A 24,516-nucleotide genomic window follows, 5' to 3' on the forward strand; every position below is an offset into this window, starting at 1 on the left:
GACTGGCCACCCCACATAGCCTGGTTCCTCTCTAGGTTTCTTCCTAGGTATTGGCCTTTCTAGGGAGTTTTTCCTAGCCACCGTGCTTCTACACCTGCATTGCTTGCTGTTTGGGGTTTTAGGCTGGGTTTCTGTACAGCACTTTGAGATATCAGCTGATGTACGAAGGGCTATATAAATACATTTGATTTGATTTGATTTGATTTGAATTTCATATTTTCAAACCCTACATATTTTTTTGACCTGCCTGGCCTGTCAGTACAACATACGACCTGCCTGGCCTGTCAGTACAACATACGACCTGCCTGGCCTGTCAGTACAGAGTCTGGGTCTACTGGGTCTACTGCAGCTCTGTCGTCTTGACTACAGAGTCTGGATCTACTGCAGCTCTGTCGTCTTGACTACAGAGTCTGGGTCTACGGGAGCTCTGTCGTCTTGACTACAGAGTCTGGATCTACTGCAGCTCTGTCGTCTTGACTACAGAGTCTGGGTCTACGGGAGCTCTGTCATCTTGACTACAGAGTCTGGTCTACTGCAGCTCTGTCGTCCTGACTACAGAGTCTGGGTCTACGGGAGCTCTGTCGTCTTGACTACAGAGTCTGGTCTACTGCAGCTCTGTCGTCCTGACTACAGAGTCTGGGTCTACTGCAGCTCTGTCGTCCTGACTACAGAGTCTGGTCTACTGCAGATCTGTCGTCCTGACTACAGAGTCTGGGTCTACTGCAGAGGATCATCAAGATTAAGTGTTAATACAATAAGTTCCAGATGAAGGCAGCACTCTAACTTGTCATGTGTCCTTCTGTACAATACTTGATGTGTCCTTCTGTACAACACTTGATGTGTCTTTCTGTACAACACTTGTCATGTGTCCTTCTGTACACCACTTGTCATGTGTCCTTATGTACAACACTTGTCATGTGTCCTTCTGTACAACACTTGTCATGTGTCCTTCTGTACAACACTTGTCATGTGTCCTTCTGTACAACACTTGTCATGTGTCCTTCTGTACAACACTTGTCATGTGTCTTTCTGTACAACACTTGTCATGGGTCCTTCTGTACAACACTTGTCATGGGTCCTTCTGTACAACACTTGTCATGGGTCCTTCTGTACAACACTTGTCATGGGTCCTTCTGTACAACACTTGTCATGTGTCCTTCTGTACAACACTTGTCATGTGTCCTTCTGTACAACACTTGTCATGTGTCATTCTGTACAACACTTGTCATGTGTCCTTCTGTACAACACTTGTCATGTGTCCTTCTGTACACCACTTGTCATGTGTCCTTCTGTACAACACTTGTCATGTGTCCTTCTGTACAACACTTGTCATGTGTCCTTCTGTACAACACTTGTCATGTGTCCTTCTGTACAACACTTGTCATGTGTCCTTCTGTACAACACTTGTCATGTGTCCTTCTGTACAACACTTGTCATGTGTCTTTCTGTACAACACTTATCATGGGTCCTTCTGTACAACACTTGTCATGGGTCCTTCTGTACAACACTTGTCATGGGTCCTTCTGTACAACACTTGTCATGTGTCCTTCTGTACAACACTTGTCATGGGTCCTTCTGTACAACACTTGTCATGGGTCCTTCTGTACAACACTTGTGAGTGGTGTCTTGTGTGACTGTGAAGTTTATGAGAGAGAAACAGATCATTACGTAGTCGAGACCAACTGAAAGGAGACTTGAGACAATAGATCTCTGGACGGTATGGGGACACACAGGGCTGTCAGTCCCATATGTTACAGCCATATGTCTCTGGACGGTATGGAGACACACAGGGCTGTCAGCCCCATATGTTACAGCCACATGTCTCTGGACGGTATGGAGACACACAGGGCTGTCAGTCCCATATGTTAAAGCCATAGATCTCTGGAGGGTATGGAGACACACAGGGCTGTCAGTCCCATTGTGTTAAAGCCATAGATCTCTGGAGGGTATGGAGACACACAGGGCTGTCAGTCCCATTATGTTAAAGCCATAGATCTCTGGAGGGTATGGAGACACACAGGGCTGTCAGTCCCATTATGTTAAAGCCATAGATCTCTGGAGGGTATGGAGACACACAGGGCCGTCAGGTCCCATTATGTTAAAGCCATAGATCTCTGGAGGGTACGGAGACACACAGGGCCGTCAGGTCCCATTATGTTACAGACATTAGACTGAGACCATCAGGGCCATCAGAGCAGAAACACCCAACACCCCATCTGTTATGTCCCAGGACCACTAAAGGCCAGCTGTTGTTGCCAGGGGATTTAAGGTGGCTCTGCAGCTCTGTGTCTCTATCCACTTCATGTGTTTTGAGTTTGGAAAACGATCTCACTGGGAGGCACGGGCCAAACGAAATGAAATGGATCCTGAAGAGCTGAGCCAAGACTTCAACATGTTACCAAAGGCAGGGGGGGGGGGGGACTGTGTGAGAGAGAGAGGCAGGGGGAGGCAGGGACTGTGTGTGAGAGAGAGAGAGGCAGGGGGGGAGGCAGAGACTGTGTGTGAGAGAGAGAGAGAGAGAGAGAGAGAGGCAGGGGGAGGCAGGGACTGTGTGTGAGAGAGAGAGAGAGAGAGAGAGAGAGAGAGAGGCAGGGGGAGACAGGGACTGTGTGTGAGAGAGAGAGAGGCAGGGGGGGGCAGGGACTGTGTGTGAGAGAGAGAGAGGCAGGGGGGGGCAGGGACTGTGTGTGAGAGAGAGAGAGAGAGAGAGGCCGGGGGAGGCAGGGACTGTGTGTGTGAGAGAGAGAGGCAGGGGGGGGCAGGGACTGTGTGTGAGAGAGAGAGAGGCAGGGGGGGGGCAGGGACTGTGTGTGAGAGAGAGAGGCAGGGGGAGGCAGGGACTGTGTGAGAGAGAGAGAGAGAGAGAGAGAGGCAGGGGGAGAGACAGGGACTGTGTGTGAGAGAGAGAGAGGCAGGGGGAGGCAGGGACTGTGTGTGAGAGAGAGAGAGGCAGGGGGGAGACAGGGACTGTGTGTGAGAGAGAGAGAGATAGAGAGAGAGAGGTAGGGACTGTGTGTGAGAGAGAGAGAGGCAGGGGGGGAGACAGGGACTGTGTGAGAGAGAGAGAGGCAGGGGGGAGGCAGGGACTGTGTGTGAGAGAGAGAGAGGCAGGGGGAGGCAGGGACTGTGTGTGAGAGAGAGAGAGGCAGGGGGGAGGCAGGGACTGTGTGAGAGAGAGAGAGGCAGGGGGGGCAGGGACTGTGTGAGAGAGAGAGAGAGGCAGGGACTGTGTGTGAGAGAGAGAGAGGCAGGGGGAGGCAGGGACTGTGTGTGAGAGAGAGAGAGGCAGGGGGGGCAGGGACTGTGTGTGAGAGAGAGAGAGGCAGGGGGAGGCAGGGACTGTGTGTGAGAGAGGGGATGTCCCCCATGAGACAACAGACTGGTGATATAATGTCCTGATACCCAGGACCATGAGACAACAGACTGGTGATATAATGTCCTCCTACCCAGGACCATGAGACAACAGACTGGTGATATAATGTCCTGATACCCAGGACCATGAGACAACAGACTGGTGATATAATGTCCTGATACCCAGGACCATGAGACAGTATACTGGTGATATAATGTCCTGATACCCAGGACCATGAGACAACAGACTGGTGACATAATGTCCTGATACCCAGGACCATGAGACAACAGACTGGTGATATAATGTCCTCGTACCCAGGACCATGAGACAACAGACCAGACTGGTGATATAATGTCCTCCTACCCAGGACCATGAGACAACAGACTGGTGATATAATGTCCTCCTACCCAGGACCATGAGACAACAGACTGGTGATATAATGTCCTGATACCCAGGACCATGAGACAACAGACTGGTGATATAATGTCCTCCTACCCAGGACCATGAGACAACAGACTGGTGATATAATGTCATGATACCCAGGACCATGAGACAACAGACTGGTGATATAATGTCCTGATACCCAGGACCATGAGACAGTAGACTGGTGACATAATGTCCTGATACCCAGGACCATGAGACAACAGACTGGTGACATAATGTCCTGATACCCAGGACCATGAGACAACATACTGGTGATATAATGTCCTGATACCCAGGACCATGAGACAGTAGACTGGTGACATAAAGTCCTGATACCCAGGACCATGAGACAACAGACTGGTGATATAATGTCCTCCTACCCAGGACCATGAGACAGTAGACTGGTGATATAATGTCCTGATACCCAGGACCATGAGACAACAGACTGGTGACATAATGTCCTCCTACCCAGGACCATGAGACAACAGACTGGTGATATAATGTCCTCCTACCCAGGACCATGAGACAACAGACTGGTGATATAATGTCCTGATACCCAGGACCATGAGACAACAGACTGGTGATATAATGTCCTGATACCCAGGACCATGAGACAGTAGACTGGTGATATAATGTCCTGATACCCAGGACCATGAGACAACAGACTGGTGACATAATGTCCTGATACTCAGGACCATGAGACAACAGACTGGTGATATAATGTCCTGATACCCAGGACCATGAGACAACAGACTGTCCTGGCTATTCACACACACCTTGATGTGGTATAGGACAGACAGACAGGAAACATCTAGAGATTATGAGAAACAATGAGAAACATCTAGAAACATCTAGAGATGATGAGAAACATCTAGAGACCAAGAGAAACATCTGGAGACGATGAGAAACATCTAGAGACGATGAGAAACATCTAGAGACCAAGAGAAACATCTAGAAACATCTAGAGACCACAAGAAACATCTAGAGACGATGAGAAACATCTAGAAACGATGAGAAACATCTAGAGACCACGAGAAACATCTAGAGACGATGAGAAACATCTAGAGACGATGAGAAACATCTAGAGACCACGAGAAACATCTCGAGACGATGAGAAACATCTAGAGACAACGAGAAACATCTAGAGACGACGAGAAACATCTAGAGATGGCAAGAAACATCTAGAGACCACGAGAAACATCTAGAAACATCTAGAGACCACGAGAAACATCTAGAGACGAAGAGAAACATCTAGAGACCAAGATAAACATCTAGAAACATCTAGAGACCACGAGAAACATCTAGTGACGATGAGAAACATCTAGAAACGATGAGAAACATCTAGAAACGATGAGAAACATCTAGAGACGACGAGAAACATCTAGTGACGACGAGAAACATCTACGTCTCATGGGTCTCCATGACCATCAGCCTGGGTCAGACTAGGAAGAAATGTCTCAGTGTGTCTCCATGACCATCAGCCTGACTAGTGGACATGAAGCTCTGCACCAAGAGGACATGGTGTTTATAGTCAACAACAGAATCACTTAGTGATAAATCTCTTCTCGACAGGCGAGATGTCAGAACCCCACAGCTAAAGAGCTGTCATCCTCCTCCAACCAGGGATTAGCTTTCATAGAAAACACAACTCTGTCACCTTCCCTCCCTCTCTCTCTCCCTCCCCCTCTCCCCCTCCCTCTCTCTCCATCTCTCTCCCTCCCTCTCTCTCCATCCCTCTCCATCTCTCTCCCTCCCTCTCTCTCCATCCCTCTCCCTCCCTCTCTCTCTCTCCCTCCCCCTCTCTCTCTCTCCCTCCCCCTCTCTCTCTCTCCCTCCCCATCCCCCTCTCTCTCCCTCCATCCCCCCCCCCCCCCTCTCTCGTTGTTTTTCCATGCTGAGTGTTTTGAAACAGTGTTTATAAAAGGCAACACATCAAAAATGGATGAAAGCTGAAAAGCTGTTGAAAATCAGCGCAGGCCACAGCGTCAAGAATGTTCTCACTGCGGAGTTATGTAGATTTGAGTAAACAAGTGCAAATTGTTGAGGTTTTAATTAAAATATTTGACAATCATTTTATCTGAAGTAACCCTATATAACATCTGTGAAGCAGATGGGTTTAAAAGCCCAGAGAAACTCTGTCCTCCCCTATTCCCTCCCCACCCCCCAAAGAACCTCTGTCCTCCCCTATTCCCTCCCCACCCCCCCCGAGAAACTCTGTCCTCCCCTATTCCCTCCCCACCCCCCCCGAGAAACTCTGTCCTCCCCTATTCCCTCCCCACCCCCCCAGAGAACCTCTGTCCTCCCCCGTTCCCTCCCCACCCCCCAAAGAACCTCTGTCCTCCCCCGTGCCCCCTCTCCCCCCAGAGAAACTCTGTCCTCCCCCGTGCCCCCTCTCCCCCCAGAGAAACTATGTCCCCCCCCCCTCAAGAGAAACTCTGTCCTCCCCCGTTCCCCCCCAGAGAAACTCTGTCCTCCCCCCTCAAGAGAAACTCTGTCCTCCCCCGTGCCCCCTCTCCCCCCAGAGAAACTCTGCCCCCCCCCCTCAAGAGAAACTCTGTCCTCCCCCGTTCCCCCCCAGAGAAACTCTGCCCCCCCCCCCCCCCCGAGAGAAACTCTGTCCTCCCCCGTTCCCTCCCCACCCCCTCTAACCCCCTATGTTCAGTGAACAGAAGTGACTTCCAGACCCCAATATGCCTTTCTACCCATCTCCTGTTATTGGCCTGATAGTAGGTTGATACTGCCAGGACATATCCTGGAGCTCCCTCTCTCCATCCAACCATCCTTCTCTCTCTTCCTCCCTCCCTCCCTCCATCCATCCTTCTCTCTCCCTCCATCCATCCTTCTCTCTCCCTCCATCCATCCTTCTCTCTCCCTCCCTCCCTCCCTCTCTCCCTCTCTCTCCCTCTCTCCCTCTCCCTCCCTCTCCCTCCCTCCCTCCCTCCCTCCCTCCCTCCCTCCTCCTCTCTTCCTCCCTCCATCCCTCCCTCCATCCATCCTCCTCCCTCCCTCCATCCCTCTCTCCATCAATGACCTGTCTAGGATAAAGTAGTCTCTGCTCTGCTCCTGGTACCGACCTTAACGTGTCAGTGTGTTGTAACAGAACTCTCTGGTTCTGGTACTGACCATAACGTGTCAGTGTGTTGTAACAGAACTCTCTGGTTCTGGTACTGACCATAACGTGTCAGTGTGTTGTAACAGAACTCTCTGGTTCTGGTACCGACCATAACGTGTCAGTGTGTTGTAACAGAACTCTCTGGTTCTGGTACTGACCATAACGTGTCAGTGTGTTGTAACAGTAACAGAACTCTCTGGTCCTGGTACCGACCATAATGGGACAGGTCTTCTCGATGTACACGACACCAAAGCAGCCGTTGTTCTTGGCGGCCGGTGGTTTACGTGCGTACAGAGAAACCGAGAAACGGAAAGGGGATCTGAGAGACTTGCTGCTCTGAACTTCTTGTCTCAACACAGCTTAGGGAGGAAACCCTGACAAACCTTCTGGAAACATCAAAACACCACATGGTGATGAACAAACAATATAAACAGCAGAAACAGAGAGGTTTAGTCAGAGAGGTTTAGTCAGAGAGGTTTAGTCAGAGAGATTTAGTCAGATAGGTTTAGTCAGAGAGATTTAGTCAGAGAGGTTTAGTCAGAGAGGTTTAGTCAGAGAGGTTTAGTCAGAGAGGTCCGGTCAGAGAGGTCCGGTCAGAGAGGTCCGGTCAGAGAGGTTTAGTCAGAGAGGTTTAGTCAGAGAGGTTTAGTCAGAGAGGTTTAGTCAGAGAGGTCCGGTCAGAGAGGTCCGGTCAGAGAGGTCCGGTCAGAGAGGTTTAGTCAGAGAGGTTTAGTCAGAGAGGTTTAGTCAGAGAGGTTTAGTCAGAGAGGTCCGGTCAGAGAGGTCCGGTCAGAGAGGTCCGGTCAGAGAGGTCCGGTCAGAGAGATTTAGTCAGAGAGGTTTAGTCAGAGAGGTCCGGTCAGAGAGGTCCGGTCAGAGAGGTTTAGTCAGAGAGGATTAGTCAGAGAGGTTTAGTCAGAGAGGTTTAGTCAGAGAGGTCTGGTCAGAGAGGTTTAGTCAGAGAGGTTTAGTCAGAGAGGTTTAGTCAGAGAGGTCCGGTCAGAGAGGTCCGGTCAGAGAGGTCCGGTCAGAGAGGTCCGGTCAGAGAGGTTTAGTCAGAGAGGTTTAGTCAGAGAGGTTTAGTCAGAGAGGTCCGGTCAGAGAGGTTTAGTCAGAGAGGTTTAGTCAGAGAGGTTTAGTCAGAGAGGTTTAGTCAGAGAGGTCCAGTCAGAGAGGTTTAGTCAGAGAGGTTTAGTCAGAGAGGTTTAGTCAGAGAGGTTTAGTCAAAGAGGTTTAGTCAAAGAGGTTTAGTCAAAGAGATTTAGTCAGAGAGGTTTAGTCAGAGAGGTTTAGTCAGAGAGGTCCGGTCAGAGAGGTCCGGTCAGAGAGGTCCGGTCAGAGAGGTTTAGTCAGAGAGGTTTAGTCAGAGAGGTTTAGTCAGAGAGGTTTAGTCAGAGAGGTCCGGTCAGAGAGGTCCGGTCAGAGAGGTCCGGTCAGAGAGGTCCGGTCAGAGAGGTCCGGTCAGAGAGATTTAGTCAGAGAGGTTTAGTCAGAGAGGTCCGGTCAGAGAGGTCCGGTCAGAGAGGTCCGGTCAGAGAGGTTTAGTCAGAGAGGTTTAGTCAGAGAGGTTTAGTCAAAGAGGTCCGGTCAGAGAGGTTTAGTCAGAGAGGTTTAGTCAGAGAGGTTTAGTCAGAGAGGTTTAGTCAGAGAGGTTTAGTCAGAGAGGTTTAGTCAAAGAGGTTTAGTCAAAGAGGTTTAGTCAAAGAGATTTAGTCAGAGAGGTTTAGTCAGAGAGGTTTAGTCAGAGAGGTTTAGTCAGAGAGGTCCGGTCAGAGAGGTCCGGTCAGAGAGGTCCGGTCAGAGAGGTTTAGTCAGAGAGGTTTAGTCAGAGAGGTTTAGTCAGAGAGGTCCGGTCAGAGAGGTCCGGTCAGAGAGGTCCGGTCAGAGAGGTCCGGTCAGAGAGGTCCGGTCAGAGAGATTTAGTCAGAGAGGTTTAGTCAGAGAGGTCCGGTCAGAGAGGTCCGGTCAGAGAGGTTTAGTCAGAGAGGATTAGTCAGAGAGGTTTAGTCAGAGAGGTTTAGTCAGAGAGGTCTGGTCAGAGAGGTTTAGTCAGAGAGGTTTAGTCAGAGAGGTCCGGTCAGAGAGGTTTAGTCAGAGAGGTTTAGTCAGAGAGGTCCGGTCAGAGAGGTCCGGTCAGAGAGGTCCGGTCAGAGAGGTTTAGTCAGAGAGGTTTAGTCAGAGAGGTTTAGTCAGAGAGGTCCGGTCAGAGAGGTTTAGTCAGAGAGGTTTAGTCAGAGAGGTTTAGTCAGAGAGGTTTAGTCAGAGAGGTCCAGTCAGAGAGGTTTAGTCAGAGAGGTTTAGTCAGAGAGGTTTAGTCAAAGAGGTTTAGTCAAAGAGGTTTAGTCAAAGAGATTTAGTCAGAGAGGTTTAGTCAGAGAGGTTTAGTCAGAGAGGTTTAGTCAGAGAGGTTTAGTCAAAGAGGTTTAGTCAAAGAGATTTAGTCAGATAGGTCCGGTCAGAGAGGTCCGATCAGAGAGGTTTAGTCAGAGAGGTCCGGTCAGAGAGGTTTAGTCAGAGAGGTTTAGTCAGAGAGGTCCGGTCAGAGAGGTTTAGTCAGAGAGGTTTAGTCAAAGAGGTTTAGTCAAAGAGATTTAGTCAGAGAGGTCCGGTCAGAGAGTTTTAGTCAGAGAGGTTTAGTCAGAGAGATTTAGTCAGAGAGGTCCGGTCAGAGAGGTTTAGTCAGAGAGGTCCGGTCAGAGAGTTTTAGTCAGAGAGGTTTAGTCAGAGAGGTTTAGTCAGAGAGGTCCGGTCAGAGAGGTCCGGTCAGAGAGGTTTAGTCAGAGAGGTCCGGTCAGAGAGGTTTAGTCAGAGAGGTTTAGTCAGATAGGTCCGGTCAGAGAGGTTTAGTCAGAGAGGTCCGGTCAGAGAGGTTTAGTCAGAGAGGTTTAGTCAGAGAGGTTTAGTCAGAGAGGTTTAGTCAGAGATGTTTAGTCAGAGAGGTTTAGTCAGAGAGGTTTAGTCAGAGAGATTTAGTCAGAGAGGTTTAGTCAGAGAGGTCTGGTCAGAGAGGTCCGGTCAGTGAGATTTAGTCAGAGAGGTTTAGTCAGAGAGGTTTAGTCAGAGATATTTAGTCAGAGAGATTAGTCAGAGAGGTTTAGTCAGAGAGGTTTAGTCAGAGAGGTCCGGTCAGGGAGGTTTAGTCAGGGAGGTCCGGTCAGGGAGGTTTAGTCAGAGAGGTTTAGTCAGAGAGGTTTAGTCAGATGGCACTAATTTAGACCAGAGCCCTATGGGGTAGGGCACTACTTTAGAACAGAGCCCTATGGGGTAGGGCACTACTTTAGACCAGAGCCCTATGGGGTAGTGCACTACTTTAGACCAGAGCCCTATGGGGTAGTGCACTACTTTAGACCAGAGCCCTATGGGGTAGTGCACTACTTTAGACCAGAGCCCTATGGAGTAGTGCACTACTTTAGAACAGAGCCCTATGGAGTAGTGCACTCCTTTAGACCAGAGGCCTATGGAGTAGTGCACTACGTAGTGAAGAAGGTGCCATTTGGGAAACAGAAAAAATATCTTGCCTGACCAGGAACAGCTCATTCCTCCATGGTAACGTTGTGGTTACGGATCGGAGAACACAACAGTGATGCATCATGGTCCGTTTCCTGTGTTCTATTCAGGAGGACTTTGTTGTGGCGAAACAAAACCACAGAGACCTTTAACTTCCCAGCTACGCCTCACCCAGGTCACATGACAGGGGCTTGGACTCTACAAATCTTTCATTGAGAGTATTTTAACCTCTTGTGTTGTTTGGTGGTTTGGTAGTATTGCTGTCAGACAGAGAAATATGTTGAGAAGGACTATAGCCACAGACAGCAAGGTACTAGGAGACAAACAGACAGGCTTGATGAGATCTTTAAGGGCCCTCACCAAGGTACTAGGAGACAGACAGACAGGCTTGATGAGATCTTTAAGGGCCCTCAGCAAGGTACTAGGAGTCAGACAGACAGGCTTGATGAGATCTTTAAGGGCCCTCAGCAAGGTACTAGGAGTCAGACAGACAGGCTTGATGAGATCTTTAAGGTCAGGGCCCTCACCAAGGTACTAGGAGACAGACAGACAGGCTTGATGAGATCCCCTGTACCTGGACAGTAAACTACTCCCCTCTAGGTGCAGGTATAGGGCAGCCCCTTGCCTACAGGAAAAACAAGACTAGACAATAATTTGTGTCATATCTCTCCTAACCAGCTGGTTAATGTCACTAAGGTGTGATATCTCTCCTAACCAGCTGTACTGGGACTTCACTTCCCAGGTGCCTCGAGGTGTAGTCCTCATAGAACTGTACTGGGACTTCACTTCCCAGGTGCCTCGAGGTGTAGTCCTCATAGAACTGTACTGGGACTTCACTTCCCAGGTGCCTCGAGGTGTAGTCCTCATAGAACTGTACTGGGACTTCACTTCCCAGGTGCCTCGAGGTGTAGTCCTCATAGAGCAGAGGTAGAGGAACCTGAGCTGCCCCTGAGACAATAATATGAACTGGGAGAGAAGGTTACTCTGAGAGAGAGAAGGAGAAGAGAGGAGGGGGGGGAGAACGGGGGGAGAGAAAGAAGGAGAAGAGAGGAGGGGGGGAGAACGGAGGGAGAGAAAGAAGGAGAAGAGGGGGAGAGAAGAGAAGAGAGGGGGGGAGAACGGGGGGAGAGAAAGAAGGAGAAGAGGGTGAGAGAAGAGAAGAGAGGAGGGAAGGGGGAGAGAAGAGAGAGAGAGAGAAAGAAGGAGAAGAGGGGGAGAGAAGAGAGGAGAGGGGGAAGGGGGGAGAGAAGAGAGGAGAGGAGGGAAGGGGGGGAGAAGAGAAGAGAGGGAAAGAAGGTGAAGAGGGGAAGAGAAGAGAGGAGAGGGGGAAGGGGGAGAGAAGAGAGGAGAGGGGGAAGGGGGAGAGAAGAGAAGAGAGAGAAAGAAGGAGAAGAGGGGGAGAGAAGAGAGGAGGGAAGGGGGAGAGAAGAGAGAGAGAGAAAGAAGGAGAAGAGGGGGAGAGAAGAGAAGAGAGAAGAGAGAAAAATGGGGGGGAGAAGAGAGGGAGAGAAAGAGAGAGGGGGAGAGAAAAGAGGGGGGAGAAAGAAGGAGAAGAAGGGAGATGAGATAAGAGAGAGGGAGAGAAGAGCGAGAGGGAGAGAAGAGCGAGGGAGGAGAGAAGAGCGAGGGAGGAGAGAAGAGCGAGGGAGGAGAGAAGAGCGAGGGAGGAGAAAAGAGAGAGGGAGAGAAGAGCGAGGGAGGAGAAGAGAGAGGGGGAGAAGAGAGAGGGGGAGAAGAGCGAGAGGGAGAGAAGAGCGAGGGAGGAGAAGAGAGAGGGAGGAGAAGAGAGAGGGAGGAGAAGAGAGAGGGAGGAGCAGAGCGAGAGGGAGAGAAGAGCGAGGGAGGAGAAGAGAGAGGGAGGAGAAGAGAGAGGGAGGAGAAGAGAGAGGGAGGAGAAGAGCGAGAGGGAGATAAGAGCGAGGGAGGAGAAGAGAGAGGGAGGAGAAGAGAGAGGGGGAGCTGCATTTTTCAACCGTAAAAAGACAACAGGGAAGCTAAATGTTTAAAGCTCTTACCGTCTAACTTGGGCCCAGTCTTCATGTTCATGGTACCCTTCATAGCCGACACTGACCAGGTCAGGCTGGGCCGGGCAGGGTGCGACTCGGTCTCCATGACAACCACGATCTGGGCGGTGCGGAGGGACACCTTGTGGAAGGGTGCCAGGGATCTTAGGGAGCTGAGGTGGGAGGGGTCGGGACGATGGGGAGAGGAGGACGAGGTCCTACTGGGGGAGGAATGAGGGGTGGAGGGGGGTTTGGGAGCCTCCCAGTAGTGATGAGGTAGGACCCTCCTCAGGTAGGCCTTGGTCTGCTCCAGTTTCACCAGCGTAGGGTTCACCTTCAGGGGCCGGGACAGCTCCACGTTCAGCTCCGCTGGACGAACAGAAGACAGAGTTACCGTAAAACTAAATATTAACAGAAGACAGAGTTACCGTAAAACTAAATATTAACAGAAGACAGAGTTACCGTAATACTAAATATTAACAGGAGACAGAGTTACCGTAAAACTAAATATTAACAGAAGACAGAGTTACCGTAATACTAAATATTAACAGAAGACAGAGTTACCGTAATACTAAATATTAACAGAAGACAGCGTTACCAACCGGGCCAGCCCAGCTCAATGGTACCACCAACCGGGCCAGCCCAGCTCAATGGTACCACCAACCGGGCCAGCCCAGCTCAATGGTACCACCAACCGGGCCAGCCCAGCTCAATGGTACCACCAACCGGGCCAGCCCAGCTCAATGGTACCACCAACCGGGCCAGCCCAGCTCAATGGCACCACCAACCGGGCCAGGACAGCTCAATGGCACCACCAACCGGACCAGGCCAGCTCAATGGCACCACCAACCGGGCCAGGACAGCTCAATGGCACCACCAACCGGGCCAGCCCAGCTCAATGGTACCACCAACCGGGCAGCTCAATGGTACCACCAACTGGGCAAGGCCACCTCAATGGTACCACCAACTGGGCCAGGCCAGCTCAATAGCAACAACCTAACCTTTATAGGAGCAGGTTAATGCTCTGCACAGGATACCACCTCTCTAACTCTTTACATCCAGCTCCTATAGAATCATCTGGAAGTCCAGCCAGAAGATACCACCTCTCTGACTCTTTACATCCAGCTCCTATAGAATCATCTGGAAGTCCAGCCAGAAGATACCACCTCTCTGACTCTTTACATCCAGCTCCTATAGAATCATCTGGAAGTCCAGCCAGAAGATACCACCTCTCTGACTCTTTACACCCAGCTCCTATAGAATCATCTGGAAGTCCAGCCAGAAGATACCACCTCTCTGACTCTTTACACCCAGCTCCTATAGAATCATCTGGAAGTCCAGCCAGAAGATACCACCTCTCTGACTCTTTACACCCAGCTCCTATAGAATCATCTGGAAGTCCAGCCAGAAGATACCTTTGCCTTCAAAGGTAGCCTCTTTAAGCTCACTGTGTACTGAGAGAGGGGGAAAGGCAGCGCACGGAAATCTGGATTAATGAAAGAAAGATGTGGTCCTTCCGTCATGTTCGTTGGGACATCAAAAGAAGGCCTTGTCCAGGAGTGACGTTCCTTCACGTCTCACGCAGGTGAGGACTGTCAGTGGTGCTTTTAACCCAGCCGAGGACTGTCAGTGGTGCTTTAACCCAGCCGAGGACTGTCAGTGGTTCTTTAACCCAGCCGAGGACTGTCAGTGGTGCTTTAACCCAGCCGAGGACTGTCAGTGGTGCTTTAACCCAGCCGAGGACTGTCAGTGGTTCTTTAACCCAGCCAAGGACAGTCAGTGGTTCTTTAACCCAGCCGAGGACTGTCAGTGGTTCTTTAACCCAGCCGAGGACTGTCAGTGGTGCTTTAACCCAGCCGAGGACTGTCAATGGTGCTTTAACCCAGCTGAGGACTGTCAGTGGTTCTTTAACCCAGCAGAGAACTGTCAGTGGTTCTTTAACCCAGAGGAGGACTGTCAGTGGTTCTTTAACCCAGCCGAGGACTGTCAGTGGTTCTTTAACCTAGCCGAGGACTGTCAGTGGTGCTTTTAACCCAGCCGAGGACTGTCAGTGGTTCTTTAACCCAGCCGAGGACTGTCAGTGGTTCTTTAACCCAGCCGAGGACTGTCAGTGGTTCTTTAACCCAGCCGAGGACTGTCAGTGGTGCTTTTTAACCCAGCCGAGGACTGTCAGTGGTGCTTTTAACCCAGCCGAGGACTGTCAGTGGTTCTTTAACCCAGCCGAGGACAGTCAGTGGTTCTTTAACCCAGCCGAGGACTGTCAGTGGTTCTTTAACCCAGCCGAGGACTGTCAGTGGTGCTTTAACCCAGCCGAGGACTGTCAGTGGTGCTTTAACCCAGCCGAGGACTGTCAGTGGTGCTTTAACCCAGCCGAGGACTGTCAATGGTGCTTTAACCCAGCTGAGGACTGTCAGTGGTTCTTTAACCCAGCAGAGAACTGTCAGTGGTTATTTAACCCAGCCGAGGACTGTCAATGGTGCTTTAACCCAGCCGAGGACTGTCAGTGGTTCTTTAACCCAGAGGAGGACTGTCAGTGGTTCTTTAACCCAGCCGAGGACTGTCAGTGGTTCTTTAACCTAGCCGAGGACTGTCAGTGGTGCTTTTAACCCAGCCGAGGACTGTCAGTGGTTCTTTAACCCAGCCGAGGACTGTCAGTGGTTCTTTAACCCAGCCGAGGACTGTCAGTGGTTCTTTAACCCAGCCGAGGACTGTCAGTGGTGCTTTTAACCCAGCCGAGGACTGTCAGTGGTGCTTTTAACCCAGCCGAGGACTGTCAGTGGTTCTTTAACCCAGCCGAGGACTGTCAGTGGTTCTTTAACCCAGCCGAGGACTGTCAGTGGTTCTTTAACCCAGCCGAGGACTGTCAGTGGTGCTTTAACCCAGCCGAGGACTGTCAGTGGTTCTTTAACCCAGCCGAGGACTGTCAGTGGTGCTTTAACCCCAGCCGAGGACTGTCAGTGGTTCTTTAACCCAGCCGAGGACTGTCAGTGGTTCTTTAACCCAGCCGAGGACTGTCAGTGGTTCTTTAACCCAGCCGAGGACTGTCAGTGGTGCTTTTAACCCAGCCGAGGACTGTCAGTGGTGCTTTTAACCCAGCCGAGGACTGTCAGTGGTTCTTTAACCCAGCCGAGGACTGTCAGTGGTTCTTTAACCCAGCCGAGGACTGTCAGTGGTTCTTTAACCCAGCCGAGGACTGTCAGTGGTGCTTTAACCCAGCCGAGGACTGTCAGTGGTGCTTTAACCCAGCCGAGGACTGTCAGTGGTGCTTTAACCCAGCCGAGGACTGTCAATGGTGCTTTAACCCAGCCGAGGACTGTCAGTGGTTCTTTAACCCAGCCGAGGACTGTCAGTGGTTCTTTAACCCAGCCGAGGACTGTCAGTGGTTCTTTAACCCAGCCGAGGACTGTCAGTGGTGCTTTAACCCAGCCGAGGACTGTCAGTGGTGCTTTAACCCAGCCGAGGACTGTCAGTGGTGCTTTAACCCAGCCGAGGACTGTCAATGGTGCTTTAACCCAGCTGAGGACTGTCAGTGGTTCTTTAACCCAGCAGAGAACTGTCAGTGGTTATTTAACCCAGCCGAGGACTGTCAATGGTGCTTTAACCCAGCCGAGGACTGTCAGTGGTTCTTTAACCCAGAGGAGGACTGTCAGTGGTTCTTTAACCCAGCCGAGGACTGTCAGTGGTGCTTTTAACCCAGCCGAGGACTGTCAGTGGTTCTTTAACCCAGCCGAGGACTGTCAGTGGTTCTTTAACCCAGCCGAGGACTGTCAGTGGTTCTTTAACCCAGCCGAGGACTGTCAGTGGTGCTTTTAACCCAGCCGAGGACTGTCAGTGGTGCTTTTAACCCAGCCGAGGACTGTCAGTGGTTCTTTAACCCAGCCGAGGACTGTCAGTGGTTCTTTAACCCAGCCGAGGACTGTCAGTGGTTCTTTAACCCAGCCGAGGACTGTCAGTGGTGCTTTAACCCAGCCGAGGACTGTCAGTGGTTCTTTAACCCAGCCGAGGACTGTCAGTGGTGCTTTAACCCAGCCGAGGACTGTCAGTGGTTCTTTAACCCCAGCCGAGGACTGTCAGTGGCGCTTTTAACCCAGCCGAGGACTGTCAGTGGTTCTTTAACCCAGCCGAGGACTGTCAGTGGTTCTTTAACCAGATGACTGTCAGTGGTGCTTTAACCAGAGGACTGTCAGTGGTTCTTTAACCAGAGGACTGTCAGTGGTGCTTTAACCAGAGGACTGTCAGTGGTGCTTTAAGCCAGCCGAGGACTGTCAGTGGTTCTTTAAACCAGAGGACTGTCAGTGGTGCTTAACCCAGCCGAGGACTGTCAGTGGTGCTTTAACCAGATTACTGTCAGAGGACTCTCAGTGGTTCATTAACCAGAGGACTGTCAGTGGTTCTTTATCCAGAGGACTGTCAGAGGACTGTCAGTGGTTCATTAACCAGAGGACTGTCAGAGGACTGTCAGTGGTTCTTTAACCAGAGGACTGTCAGAGTACTGTCAGTTGTTCTTTAACCAGAGGACTGTCAGTGGTTCATTAACCAGAGGACTGTCAGAGGACTGTCCAGTGGTTCTTTAACCAGAGGACTGTCAGAGGACTGTCAGTGGTTCTTTAACCAGAGGACTGTCAGTGGTTCTTTAACCAGAGGACTGTCAAAGGACTGTCAGTGGTTCTTTAACCAGATGACTGTCAGAGGACTGTCAGTGGTTCTTTAACCAGAGGACTGTCAGAGTACTGTCAGTTGTTCTTTAACCAGAGGACTGTCAGTGGTTCTTTAACCAGAGGACTGTCAGTGGTTCTTTAACCAGAGGACTGTCAGAGGTTCTTTAAGAGAGACGGAGAGCAGGATTGTTTCCTCAGGAAGAGAAGAAGAAGGCAGAGAGGGATTGAAGAGGAGAGTGCTGGTCCAGCCTTGAACCCTCCCTGCCTCCCTGTGTGTGTGTGTGTGTGTGTGTGTTGTGTGTGTTGAGCAGGCCACAGCAAGGCGAGGGTCAGATCTGAAACCTCATCGCATTTACATCCCAGTACACACACGCACGCACGCCACGCACGGCACGCACGCACGCACGCACGCACGCACGCACGCACACACTCACACACACACACACACACACACACACACACACACACGTTACTTGTGTTCCCTCTCTGCAGGTTCCATCCTTGGCAGGGGAGCTGTGATTGGTCCGTGTGCTCTCAGTAAATGTCTGGCAGCTTGCTGTAAACACAGGGAACTGCTCTCCTCTGACTGTGGTCTCCATCTGGTCTGATGGACGCTCACCTCGTTAAACAGCATCAAATCAGAGGGGCCTTAGGGAACACTACCTGGAGGGAGTCCTAAATGAGACCCTATTCCCTATATAGAGCACTACTTTAGACCAGGGCCCTATTCCCTATATAGTGCACTACTTTAGACCAGGGCCCTATTCCCTATATAGAGCACTACTTTAGACCAGGGCCCTATTCCCTATATAGTGCACTACTTTAGACTAGAACCCTATTCCCTATATAGTGCACTACTATAGACTAGAACCCTATTCCCTATATAGTGCACTACTATAGACTAGAACCCTATTCCCTATATAGTGTACTACTATAGACTAGAACCCTATTCCCTATATAATGCACTACTATAGACTAGAACCCTATTCCCTATATAGTGCACTACTATAGACTAGAACCCTATTCCCTATATAGTGCACTACTATAGACTAGAACCCTATTCCCTATATAGTGCACTACTATAGACTAGAACCCTATTCCCTATATAGTGCACTACTATAGACTAGAAACCCTATTCCCTATATAGTACACTACTATAGACTAGAACCCTATTCCCTATATAGTGCACTACTATAGACTAGAACCCTATTCCCTATATAGTGCACTACTATAGACTAGAACCCTATTCCCTATATAGTACACTACTATAGACTAGAACCCTATTCCCTATATAGTACACTACTATAGACTATAACCCTATTCCCTATATAGTACACTACTATAGACTAGAACCCTATTCCCTATATAGTGCACTACTATAGACTAGAACCCTATTCCCTATATAGTACACTACTATAGACTAGAACCCTATTCCCTATATAGTGCACTACTATAGACTAGAACCCTATTCCCTATATAGTACACTACTATAGACTAGAACCCTATTCCCTATATAGTGCACTACTATAGACTAGAACCCTATTCCCTATATAGTGCACTACTATAGACTAGAACCCTATTCCCTATATAGTGCACTACTATAGACTAGAACCCTATTCCCTATATAGTGCACTACTATAGACTAGAACCCTATTCCCTATATAGTACACTACTATAGACTATAACCCTATTCCCTATATAGTACACTACTATAGACTAGAACCCTATTCCCTATATAGTGCACTACTATAGACTAGAACCCTATTCCCTATATAGTACACTACTATAGACTAGAACCCTATTCCCTATATAGTGCACTACTATAGACTAGAACCCTATTCCCTATATAGTACACTACTATAGACTAGAACCCTATTCCCTATATAGTACACTACTATAGACTAGAACCCTATTCCCTATATAGTGCACTACTATAGACTAGAACCCTATTCCCTATATAGTGCACTACTATAGACTTGAACCCTATTCCCTATATAGTGCACTACTATAGACTAGAACCCTATTCCCTATATAGTACACTACTATAGACTAGAACCCTATTCCCTATATAGTGCACTACTATAGACTAGAACCCTATTCCCTATATAGTGCACTACTATAGACTAGAACCCTATTCCCTATATAGTGCACTACTATAGACTAGAACCCTATTCCCTATATAGGTTAGAGGACTTGACAGAAATATGTTCAGCACAGACAGGATGTGAGTGTGAGACAGGAGTGTTGTGTGGTGTGGTGTGTGTGTAGTGTGGGAGAGACATCCCACAGAGAGACATCCCACAGAGAGACATCCCATCCCACAGAGAGAGATCCCACAGAGAGACATCCCCCAGAGAGACATCCCACAGAGAGACATCCACAGAGAGACATCCCACAGAGAGACATCCAAGAATCCCCAGAGAGACATCCCCAGAGAGACATCCCACAGAGAGAGACATCCCACAGAGAGACATCCCACAGAGAGAGACATCCCACAGAGAGACATCCCCCAGAGAGACATCCCACAGAGAGACATCCCACAGAGAGACATCCCACAGAGAGAGACATCCCACAGAGAGATATCCTACAGAGACATCCCACAGAGAGAGACATCCCACAGAGAGACATCCCACAGAGAGACATACCATCCCACAGAGAGACATCCCATCCCACAGAGAGACATCCCATCCCACAGAGAGACATCCATCCCACAGAGAGACATCCCATCCCACAGAGAGACATCCATCCCACAGAGAGACATCCCATCCCACAGAGAGACATCCCACAGAGAGACATCCCACAGAGAGACATTCCACAGAGAGACATCCCATCCCACAGAGAGACATCCATCCCACAGAGAGACATCCCACAGAGAGAGACAATCCCATCCCATAGAAAGACATCCCAGAGAGAGACATCCTACAACCCTTCTCATGTCCTACAGAGAGACAGCCTACAGAGATGCTGTAGTACTACAGAGATGCTGCAGTACTTCAAACCCTTCTCATGTCCTACAGAGATGCTGCAGTACTACAGAGATGCTGCAGTACTTCAAACCCTTCTCATGTCCATGAGCGGCTGCTTATCTGATGAACAGTGGTGAACATCTACCCTGACAGGAGCTGAGAACTGAAGCTTTGAACCGGAGAATGACTGGGTGTACTGTAGGGTGTTGTACTGTAGGGTGTAGTGTAGAGTGTGTGTAGGGTGTGTGTAGAGTGTGTGTAGAGTGTGTGTAGGGTGTGTGTAGAGTGTGTGTAGGGTGTGTGTAGAGTGTGTGTAGTGTGTGTGTAGAGTGTGTGTATGGTGTGTGTAGAGTGTGTGTAGTGTGTGTGTAGGGTGTGTGTAGAGTGTGTGTAGTGTGTGTGTAGAGTGTGTGTAGGGTGTGTGTAGAGTGTGTGTAGAGTGTGTGTAGGGTGTGTGTAGGGTGTGTGTAGAGTGTGTGTAGAGTGTGTGTAGTGTGTGTGTAGGGTGTGTGTAGAGTGTGTGTAGAGTGTGTGTAGGGTGTGTGTAGAGTGTGTGTAGGGTGTGTGTAGAGTGTGTGAAGGGTGGTGTGTAGAGTGTGTGTAGGGTGTGTGTAGAGTGTGTGTAGTGTGTGTGTAGAGTGTGTATAGAGTGTGGGTAGAGTGTGTGTAGGGTGTGTGTAGAGTGTGTGTAGAGTGTGTGTAGGGTGTGTGTAGAGTGTGTGTAGAGTGTGTGTAGGGTGGTGTGTAGAGTGTGTGTAGGGTGTGTGTAGAGTGTGTGTAGGGTGTGTGTAGAGTGTGTGAGTCCTCACCTGGTCCACTGAGGAAGTCTCTGATCTGCAGACAGGCCAGAGGAGGGGGAACACCTGTCTGACTGTCAGACTCTCCTGATACTGTCTGGACCCCACAACACACTGTAGTCTAATACCTCTGGGAGAGACTTCCTGGATCTGGAGAGGGGAGGGGAGGGGATGGGGGGAGAGGGAGGAGAGGAGGGGGGGAGGAGAGGAGGAGGAGGAGAGGGGGAGAGAGGAGGGGGAGGAGGAGAGGGGGAGAGAGGAGGGGGGAGGGGGAGGGAGGGAGAGGGAGGAGAGGGGGGAGGGAGGGAGAGGGAGGAGAGGGGGAGGGAGGAAGGGAGAGGGAGGAGGGGGGAGGGAGGGAGGGAGAGGGAGGGAGGAGAGGGGGGGAGGAGGGGAGAGGGGGGGAGGAGGGGGGGAGAGGAGGGAGTGGAGGGGGGGAGGAGGGGGGGAGAGGAGGAGGGAGCGGAGGGGGGAGGAGGGGGGGGAGAGGAGGGAGCGGAGGGGGGGAGGGGGAGAGAGAGGGGGAGGGGGGAGGAGAGTGGGTGGGGGGAGGGGGAGAGAGAGGGGAGGGGGGAGGAGAGATGGGGGAGGAGAGGGAGAGATAGGGGAGTGGGGAGGAGAGGGAGAGATAGGGGAGGGGGGAGGAGAGGGAGAGATATGGGAGGGGGAGGGGAGAGGGGTGGGAGAAGAGAGATTATAGTTTTTGTAAATGATTGAGACACATCAAGATCTACACCAGATGAAGTCCCCCTCCACTCACCCAGACACTTATAGTCAGAGGAGACTCCCCTCAGAGACACATCGAACACAGACACGTCCATCCTCTGTTTACGGTGGTGACAGCTGAGCAGGGCCGACGGCTGGACCACCTGGAGGTACAGTAGAGGCTCCAGGACCCGGTCTCCAGCCCCTCTCCTCCCAGGCTGCCTCACGATGGTGACCCCCAGGGCCTGGCGGGCCGAGGAGCGGCTGGGGGCGGGCAGGGAGTCCAGGGAGAGGAGGGAACCGCGGGGCTCCTGGGGAACAGTGTTACTGTTCAGGAGGTCCTCTGCTGTCAGGCCTGACAGAGGGACCAGGGTAGGAGGGTTGGGGGAGGAGGAGGAGGTAGGGATGGTGTCTGGCTGGTTCAGGACACTCTTCCCTGTCGGCCCGTCTCCATCCTTCTTCTCTGGCGAGGCGGGGGGGGTCTTGGCTAGAGTGGAACAGGCGTAGGTCATGAGAGAGAGTTTACTCGCGGTCAGGAAGACGTCGAAGGGGACGAAGGAGAGGTTCTTGATGACGGTGGACTTCCTGGAGGGTCTAGCGATGAGGTGCTGCTCCATCTGGACGATACGGATCCTGGCGCTGTCGCTGCCGAACCCACTGTCCTGGACGCCGCTGCGACTGGACGACGAGTCCACACCGCAAGGCCCCGCCGAGGAACTACACTGCTGCTCCCCACGCTGCACCTGGGGGGGCGGAGACAGACAGAATTCTGCAAAAATATCCTCCGTGTACAACATAAAACACCAAATAATGCATGCAGAGCAGAATTAGGCCGATACCCACTAATTATCAAAATCCAGAAAAGAGCTGTTAAATTCTACAACCACCTAAAAGGAAGCGATTCCCAAACCTTCCATAACAAAGCCATCACCTACAGAGAGATGAACCTGGAGAAGAGTCCCCTAAGCAAGCTGGTCCTGGGGCTCTGTTCACAAACACAAACACACCCTACAGAGCCCCAGGACAGCAGCACAATTAGACCCAACCAAATCATGAGAAAACAAAAGATAACTACTTAACACATTGGAAAGAATTAACAAAAAAACAGAGCAAACTAGAATGCTATTTGGCCCTACACAGAGAGTACACAGCGGCAGAATACCTGACCACTGTGACTGACCCAAACTTAAGGAAAGCTTTGACTATGTACAGACTCAGTGAGCATAGCCTTGCTATTGAGAAAGGCCGCCGAAAAACTCCCATATCTACTGGGTGAAATTCCACAGTGTGCCATCACAGCAGCAAGATTTGTGACCTGTTGCCACGAGAAAAGGGCAACCAGTGAAGAACAAACACCATTGTAAATACAACCCATATTTATGCTTATTTATTTTATCTTGTGTCCTTTAACCATTTGTACATTGTTAGAACACTGTATATATATATAATATGACATTTGTAATGTCTTTACTGTTTTGAAACTTCTGTATGTGTAATGTTTACTGTTCATTTTTGTTGTTTTTCACTTTGTATGTTGTCTACCTCACTTGCTTTGGCAATGTTAACACATGTTTCCCATGCCAATAAAGCAATTGAATTGAATTGAATTGAATTGAATTGAATTGAATTGAATGAATTGAATTGAATTGAATTGAATTGAATTGAATTGAATGAATGAATTGAATTGAATTGAATTGAATTGAATGAATTGAATTGAATTGAATTGAATTGAATTGAATTGAATTGAATTGAATTGAATTGAATTGAATTGATGAATTGAATTGAATTGAATTGAATTGAATTGAATTGAATTGAATTGAATTGAATTGAATTGAATTGAATTGAATTGAATTGAATTGAATTGAATTGAATTGAATTGAATTGAATTGAATTGAATTGAATTGAATTGAATTGAATTGAATTGAATTGAATTGAATTGAATTGAATTGAATTGAATTGAATTGAATTGAATTGAATTGATTGAATTGAATTGAATGAATTGAATTGAATTGAATTGAATTGAATGAATTGAATTGAATTGAATTGAATGAATTGAATTGAATTGAATTGAATTGAATTGAATTGAATTGAATTGAATTGGAATTGAATTGAATTGAATTGAATTGAATGAATTGAATGAATTGAATTGAATTGAATTGAATTGAATGAATGAATTGAATTGAATTGAATTGAATTGAATTGAATTGAATTGAATTGAATTGGACAGACAGACAGACAGACAGACAGACAGACAGACAGACAGACAGACAGACAGACAGACAGACAGACAGACAGACAGACAGACAGACAGACAGACAGACAGACAGACAGACAGACAGACAGACAGACAGACAGACAGACAGACAGACAGACAGACAGACAGACAGACAAAAACATGTTTTCTGCTCCGATCCGACAGAACAGAACCGATCCGACAGAACAGAACCGATCCGACAGAACCGATCCGACCCAACAGAACCGACCAAACGGAGAGGCTCTTCATTAAGCAACGCCGTGACATCACAGAACCGATCCGACAGAACAGAACCGATCCGACCCAACAGAACCGATCCGACCCAACAGAACCGATCCGACCAAACGGAGAGGCTCTTCGGGCCACCGTGTTTCCTGTTCAGCTCCGTCTTGACAACCAACCATCCGGAGGAGGGTTGAAACCGTGAAACTAACCGAAGCATCAAAACACACAGTTACAGACATTATAAAGGAGAAGTTTATTCTGGCGGCTTAAAGTATTTATTTAGTTTTATTTATTAACGTATTTTTTTGCAAATTCTTTTACGAAATGTGACATTTGCCTTTAAAAAAAGAAGGAGTTTTTACCCAGGAAGTCAGATGTGATCGTTTGAAGCATTGACAACGTCTAGAGGGGTTTGAAGGGGATCCAACGTAATGACGTGAATATTAAATATCTCTGTGGGGATAGAAGTGGAGACGGCTGCCATGACAGATGAGCGAAAACCAATGAGAATAAG

The 24,516-nt window shown here is 49.5% G+C and overlaps 1 protein-coding gene across 1 annotated transcript in view; it reads right to left on the bottom strand.

The window, feature by feature from the left end:
• The window catches only part of LOC109888372 (vacuolar protein sorting-associated protein 13B-like), a 300,473-nt gene that overhangs the window by 147,880 nt on the left and 128,077 nt on the right, over positions 1-24,516 (bottom strand). The window contains 4 exon segments of the mRNA XM_031811830.1: positions 12,410-12,766; positions 20,831-20,921; positions 20,923-20,968; positions 21,575-22,292. Coding sequence (XP_031667690.1) covers positions 12,410-12,766; positions 20,831-20,921; positions 20,923-20,968; positions 21,575-22,292 — 1,212 coding nt within the window.

Source organism: Oncorhynchus kisutch, unplaced genomic scaffold, assembly GCF_002021735.2.
Source record: "Oncorhynchus kisutch isolate 150728-3 unplaced genomic scaffold, Okis_V2 Okis02a-Okis13b_hom, whole genome shotgun sequence".
NCBI lineage: Eukaryota > Metazoa > Chordata > Actinopteri > Salmoniformes > Salmonidae > Oncorhynchus > Oncorhynchus kisutch.